Source organism: Coregonus lavaretus (assembly GCF_964263955.1).
Source record: "Coregonus lavaretus genome assembly, chromosome: 2".
Lineage (NCBI taxonomy): Eukaryota > Metazoa > Chordata > Actinopteri > Salmoniformes > Salmonidae > Coregonus > Coregonus lavaretus.
The window spans coordinates 70,483,249-70,490,781 of record NC_139989.1 but is presented as its reverse complement, the minus strand read 5'-3'; the positions used below and the strand labels follow the sequence as shown (position 1 = coordinate 70,490,781).

Below are 7,533 nucleotides of genomic sequence, written 5' to 3'. Positions count from 1 at the left end.
CTTGGGAAGGTCGTCGTCGGTGACAGGAAGGTCGTCTGTGATGGGAGGGTCGTTGATTGGAGGGTTGGTCTCAAAGCTGAGGGAGAGGGAGAGAAAGGGAGAGCTAAAGGGAGAGATTAAGAGAGGAGGAGAAGGAGCGATATAGGAAGAGGGGGAGAGACAACAACAACAACAACAACAACAACAATAACAACAATTCCAGTGATTAATAGAAATTCTACTTTAGACCTCAGAAACATTCTAACGGTCGGTCTGTCTGTCTGGCCATTCTGGCGGTCTGTCTGTCTGGCCATTCTGGCGCTCTGTCTGTCTGTCTGATTTTCCTGTCTGTCTGTCTGTCTGATCTTTCTGTCTGTCAGTCAGTCAGTCAGTCCGCCCGCCCGCCCGCTCGCCCGGATGCAGCCATAACCTAAGCGTTTTACAGCATCATCCACGTCCATGTCATCATTACTCACTGACTGCTCCTCTCCTCTCCCTGCTGCGGGTCACAGGACCCACAAGGCTTTGCAGCAGCCCTGCTCCGCCTGCCGATGACCATAACGCCATAGAATATGTAAAACAGCAGCAGGATAACTAGAGCTGTAAAACCTTGAAACAGCAGTTGATAAGCCATGCTGGGAGGATGATAATGAGGACGACCATGTTTGGTTGAAGCTTCTCCTCAAAGCCCACTGCCTCTGATGGCCCTGTCCAGAGAGATGCTAGGGGTCTGCCTCCCAAATGGCACCCTATTCCCTATATAGTGCACTACTTTTGACCAGGGCCCATAGGGCTCTGTAGGGAATAGGGTACCATTATGGGCACAGCAGGGGACTTAACCGCTTCTATTCCTTATAAGGGGACTGTGTGTCGGTCAGTCTCTCCTCTCCTGTGGCCAGCTCCAGCCGAGCGTTACCGTTGTTCACCAACATGGTGACCTGTCAGTCAGTCACTAGGTGCTTGGTCTCTGGTCACAGCAGTAACATTAGCTGATTAGGTTCTGGGTGCAGGGCAAGGACATGTTACTAGGTGCTGTGGTGTATGGCGGCTGGGCCAGCGGGGATACCAGGGTTGGGGTAAATTTCATTTTCAATACAGGAGATGAATTGAAATTCACATTCAAGTTATTGAATAGTGCCATTTTATTTTGAATAGATGGAGTTGAAATGGGATTGATCCCAACTCTGGTGTCAAAGCACTTATTGCACAAGGTGAAATGCTATGAAATGAAATTGCAATTGAAAAGGTCTATCACCTAGAATAAACACCACATTATCCTGTACTAGCACAGCACAGCCCCTGTCAAGAGGTCCAAACCTTTATGGCACAGTAGGTAGGTAGCTTCATGTGCTTATTGCCTGTTCAAATGCAGCTCCAGCCATCCCCTTATACCAATACATCTCTAAAATACAAACTTAGCATGACAGCCAGGTGAAATCGGTCCTAAATGTAACCTTCGTCACAGATGTAAAAATCAAAACGTCATCTAAATAGCAACAACAACAACCTATCTGAAATTCCAATAAAGTGCACATTGTTCATTCAAACATTGCGAAGCAACACATGTAGTACCTAAACAAGTGTAGCCGCCTAAAACGTTGTAGCATATTTACTTTTCCAACTCTCGAACAGAACTGACAATAGATTGAGGAGGAGAGAGGTATTTATATTGTTAAAACAACGCTATCCGGCATGCGATAACAGACATCTCTATCTGCACCTGTCTATACAGAACGGAAGGCTATTACTGGTAGTCTGTTCGCACAAGACCACATTTATTTAAAAGGAAGCACACTCAATACTCACTTTAGTATTTCTCCCGGGATGTAGCCTATCCTAAAAAGTTGTCTCGGTATACGTTACTCCACAAGATAGCGGGACGGGACAGGTGAACGGTTTAGGTTTGAACTATCCTTCCACCGGATGAAACATTTTAGCCAGGTATTTAAACCTGCCCGCGCGGCCAGTGGGAGGGTCCTCCTCGTCTCCAGGGTGACCAAAATTTGACAGCAGCCAACGCTTGGAGTTTGTTTGTGCTATCATTCCACTCCTTGGCATGACAAGGAGTGTCATGAATGCACAAAACAGACTGGTACCCAGGCTAGCTAGGATGCTCGGCCTTCCACAGATGGTGACATAGGTCTAATCAATACTACTGCCAGAGCACTTCTTTGGAATGAATGAAATAAACTTGTATGTCTTTTATGGAATAGCATATCATGATTACAACAAATGAAAAATGTAAAGGGCTATTAACCTTTTACCCAAATACCACAATCTGAGAGGTGAATGTTTACAATATAGCTTAAGGATATGTTTCTTGGGCTAATCTACTGTTTGTGTTTATCTGTAGCCTAAATATTGTGCTCTCTCTCTCTCTCTCTCTCTCTCTCTCTCTCTCTCTGTCTCTCTGTCTCTCTGTCTCGCTCTCTCTCTCTCTCTCTCTCTCTCTCTCTCTCTCTCTCTCTCTCTCTCTCTCTCTCTCTCAATTCAATTTCAATTCAATTTAAGGGCTTTATTGGCATGGGAAACGTGTGTTAACATTGCCAAAGCAAGTGAAGTAGATAGTAAACAAAAGTGAAATAAACAATAAATATTAACAGTAAACATTACACTCAGAAGTTTAAAAAGAATAAAGACATTTCAAATGTCATATTATGTATATATACAGTGTTGTAACAATGTGCAAATAGTTAAAGTACAAATGGGAAAATAAATAAACATAAATATGGGTTGTATTTACAATGGTGTTTGTTCTTCACTGGTTGCCCTTTTCTTGTGGCAACAGGTCACAAATCTTGCAGCTGTGATGGCACACTGTGGTTTTTCACCCAGTAGATAAGGGAGTTTATCAAAATTGGGTTTGTTTTCGAATTCTTTGTGGATCGCTGTAATCTGAGGGAAATATGTGTCTCTAATATGGTCATACATTTGGCAGGAGGTTAGGAAGTGCAGCTCAGTTTCCACCTCATTTTGTGGGCAGTGTGCACATAGCCTGTCTTCTCTTGAGATCCAGGTCTGCCTACGGCGGCCTTTCTCAATAGCAAGGCTATGCTCACTGAGTCTGTACATAGTCAAAGCTTTCTTTAAGTTTGGGTCAGTCACAGTGGTCAGGTATTCTGCCACTGTGTACTCTCTGTTTAGGGCCAAATAGCATTCAAGTTTGCTCTGTTTTTTTGTTTGTTCTTTCCAATGTGTCAAGTAATTCTCTTTTTGTTTTCTCATGATTTGGTTGGGTCTAATTGTGTTGTTGTTGTTGTTGTTGTCCTGGGGCTGTGTGGGGTCTGTTTGTGTTTGTGAACAGAGCCCCAGGACAAGCTTACTTAGGGGACTCTTCTCCAAGTTCATCTCTCTGTAGGTGATGGCTTTGTTATGGAAGGTTTGGGAATCGCTTCCTTTTAAGTGGTTATAGAAATTTAACGTCTCTTTTCTGGATTTTGATAATTAGCGGGTATTGGCCTAATTCTGCTCTGCATGCATTATTTGGTGTTTTACGTTGTACACGGAGGATGTTTTTGCAGAATTCTGCATGCAGAGTCTCAATTTGGTGTTTGTCCCATTTTGTGAATTCTTGGTTGGTGAGCGGACCCCAGACCTCAGAACCATAAAGGGCAATGGGTTCTATAACTGATTCAAGTATTTTTAGCCAGATCCTAATTGGTATGTCAACTTTTATGTTCCTTTTGATGGCATAGAAGGCCCTTCTTGCCTTGTCTCTCAGATCGTTCACAGCTTTGTGGAAGTTACCTGTGGCGCTGATGTTTAGGCCGAGGTATGTATAGTTTTTTGTGTGCTCTAGGGCAACGGTGTCTAGATGGAATTTGTATTTGTGGTCCTGGCAACTGGACCTTTTTTGGAACACCATTATTTTTGTCTTACTGAGATTTACTGTCAGGGCCCAGGTCTGACAGAATCTGTGCAGAAGATCTAGGTGCTGCTGTAGGCCCTCCTTGGTTGGTGACAGAAGCACCAGATCATCAGCAAACAGAAGACATTTGACTTCAGATTCTAGTAGGGTGAGGCCGGGTGCTGCAGACTGTTCTAGTGCCCTCGCCAATTCGTTGATATATATGTTGAAGAGGGTGGGGCTTAAACTGCATCCCTGTCTCACCCCACGGCCCTGTGGAAAGAAATGTGTGTGTTTTTTGCCAATTTTAACCGCACACTTGTTGTTTGTGTACATGGATTTTATAATGTCGTATGTTTTTCCCCCAACCCCACTTTCCATCAATTTGTATAGCAGACCCTCATGCCAAATTGAGTCAAAAGCTTTTTTGAAATCAACAAAGCATGAGAAGACTTTGCCTTTGTTTTGGTTTGTTTGTTTGTCAATTAGGGTGTGCAGGGTGAATACGTGGTCTGTCGTACGGTAATTTGGTAAAAAGCCAATTTGACATTTGCTCAGTACATTGTTTTCACTGAGGAAATGAACTAGCCTGCTGTTAATGATAATGCAGAGGATTTTCCCAAGGTTGCTGTTGACGCATATCCCACGGTAGTTATTGGGGTCAAATTTGTCTCCACTTTTGTGGATTGGGGTGATCAGTCCTTGGTTCCAAATATTGGGGAAGATGCCAGAGCTAAGGATGATGTTAAAGAGTTTAAGTATAGCTAATTGAAATTTGTGGTCTGTATATTTTATCATTTCATTGAGGATACCATCAACACCACAGGACTTTTTGGGTTGGAGGGTTTGTATTTTGTCCTGTAGTTCATTCAATGTAATTGGAGAATCTAGTGGGTTCTGGTAGTCTTTAATAGTTGATTCTAAGATTTGCATTTGATCATGTATATTTTTTTGCTGTTTGTTCTCTGTTATAGGGCCAAAAAGATTGGAGAAGTGGTTTACCCATACATCTCCGTTTTGGATAGATAGCTCTTCGTGTTGTTGTTGTTTGTTTAGTGTTTTCCAATTTTCCCAGAAGTGGTTAGAGTCTATGGATTCTTCAATTACATTGAGCTGATTTCTGACATGCTGTTCCTTCTTTTTCCGTAGTGTATTTCTGTATTGTTTTAGTGATTCACCATAGTGAAGGCGTAGGCTCAGGTTTTCTGGGTCTCTATGTTTTTGGTTGGATAGGTTTCTCAATTTCTTTCTTAAGTTTTTGCATTCTTCATCAAACCATTTATCACTGTTATTACTTTTCTTTGGTTTTCTGTTAGAGATTCTTAGATTTGATAGGGAAGCTGAGAGGTCAAATATACTGTTTAGGTTTTCTACTGCCAAGTTTACACCTTCACTATTACAGTGGAACGTTTTGTCCAGGAAGTTGTCTAGAATGGATTGAATTTGTTGTTTCCTAATTGTTTTTTTGTAGATTTCAACACTACTTTCCTTCCATCTATAGCATTTCTTAATATTATTCAGTTCCTTTGGCTTTGATGCCTCATGATTGAGTATTGCTCTGTTCAAGTAGACTGTGATTTTGCTGTGGTCTGATAGGGATGTCAGTGGGCTGACTGTGAACGCTCTGAGAGACTCTGGGTTGAGGTCAGTGATAAAGTAGTCTACAGTACTACTGCCAAGAGATGAGCTATAGGTGTACCTACCATAGGAGTCCCCTCGAAGCCTACCATTGACTATGTACATACCCAGTGTGCGACAGAGCTGCAGGAGTCGTGACCCGTTTTTGTTGGTTATGTTGTCGTAGTTGTGCCTAGGGGGGCATATGGGGGAGGGAATGCTGTCACCTCCAGGTAGGTGTTTGTCCCCCTGTGTGCTGAGGGTGTCAGGTTCTTGTCCAGTTCTGGCATTTAGGTCGCCACAGACTAGTACATGTCCCTGGGTCTGGAAATGATTGATTTCCCCCTCCAGGATGGAGAAACTGTCTTCATTAAAGTATGGGGATTCTAGTGGGGGGATATAGGTAGCACACAGGAGGACATTTTTCTCAGTTGAGATAATTTCCTTTTGAATTTCTAACCAAATGTAAAATGTTCCTGTTTTGATTAATTGAATAGAGTGAGTTAGGTCTGCTCTATACCAAATTAGCATACCCCCTGAGTCCCTTCCCTGTTTCACACCTGGTAGTTTGGTGGATGGGACTACCAGCTCTCTGTAACCTAGAGGGAAACCAGTGGGTCCGTCTCCTCTATACCATGTTTCTTGTAGGATGACAATGTCTGTATTTCCGATTTCTTTGATGAAGTCCAGATTCCTGCTCTTTAGGCCAAAGGCAGATGACCTCAGGCCTTGGATATTCCAGGATGAAATAGTGAAGGCTTTGTGTTCCATAAAGTGTCTAATGTTGTTGGTTGTGTGGTTTGGCCTCAGGCCAGTAATTGTGAGCAGAGCCTGCTGAGCATCTGGTACATGCCATTGGCTTGGGCTAGTGTAAGAGTGGGTGTTGGGCCTGTTTGCCTGCTCACGGCCTGGGCGTATGTGTGACTTTCATGTTGAGGCCCTCTTTGTGGGAGTGGGGACTTGGGGTGGGTAGGAGGGGCATAGGTCTGATCTGAGGGGGCCTAAATGGGGTGTGGGCATGGTTGACTTGGGGGGGAGTTAATTGGTGGGGGTGGGGGTGTAGATATGGTTGATGGTGCTGTGGTCTGGATGTAGGTCCTCTCTGCGGGGGTCCTCTATGTGTAGGTCCTGGGGGGGGTCCCGCAGGTCTGGGAGAGTGTCTCGCTGGTCTGGGCGGGGTGTCTGTTGATCTGTTGCTCCTGTGTGAGGTGTTGGGTCTGCGGTTGAGGTCGATATCCTTTAGGGTCCGGGCGAAGGTGGGCACTGCTGCCTTGTATAGGTGGACCTGGTCATAAAGGCTGTTCACGTCCAGGGTGGAGTGGTGGGCCAGGTTGACATTTGGTTTTGATGCACAGTCACGGCAAATACTTGCGTTTACCCGCTGTATGGTAGCAGGGTGGAAGTCTTTTCGTGGTAACAGGGTTGAGATAACCACTTGTGTGTTGGGGAGAGTAGAAGAAGCTTTTTCTATCACTCCCTTGAGTGATGTGGCCACCCTTTCCTGCTGTGTTCTCAGGTCGTTTGTGCCTGTGTGTATTATTATGTGGCTGGGTGATCCTAGTCGGTCCTCAGACAGAAGGTCTAGGGCGCGCTGGGTGTTTGGACACCAGAGTTTAGACACTGTGTGTTTTGGAAAAAGTTTATTTTCTTGTATGTATTTCCCGTTTGATTCCATAAGGAGTACAATCTGTGGATTGTATATGTCCTCAGTGGGTGTGGGGGGGTCGTCATGAGGGCTATCAGGGTGGCTGACAGGGGGGGTGCTCAGAGGGTTGGGATCCTCTGGGCTTGGGTTCTTCATTTGTTTGTCTGGGTGTGATGTCGAGGCTATGGTCAGGGTCTAGGGTGTACTGTGCTGCTGCGGTGTCGAGACTTTGGCCAGGATCTGAGGTGGGCTGTTCTGCTGGCTTCTTTGCGGGGGTGGCCAGCTCTCTAATGGGTTGTTCTATGTCACCCGTCATCGTTCTCTCTCTCTCTCTCTCTCTCTCTCTCTCTCTCTCTCTCTCTCTCTCTCTCTCTCTCTCTCTCTCTCGTCTCTCTCTCTGTCTCTCTCTCTCTCTCTCTCTCTCTCTCTCTCTCTCTCTCTCTCT

The 7,533-nt window shown here is 44.7% G+C and overlaps 1 protein-coding gene across 1 annotated transcript in view; it reads left to right on the top strand.

The window, feature by feature from the left end:
* Positions 1-7,172: 7,172 nt before the first annotated feature.
* Positions 7,173-7,533, top strand: part of LOC311140257 (multidrug resistance-associated protein 1-like) — a gene marked incomplete at its 5' end in the record, with an annotated part of 38,013 nt that continues 37,652 nt past the window's right edge. Inside the window, 1 exon segment of the mRNA XM_084175226.1 lies at positions 7,173-7,214. Coding sequence (XP_084031352.1) covers positions 7,173-7,214 — 42 coding nt within the window.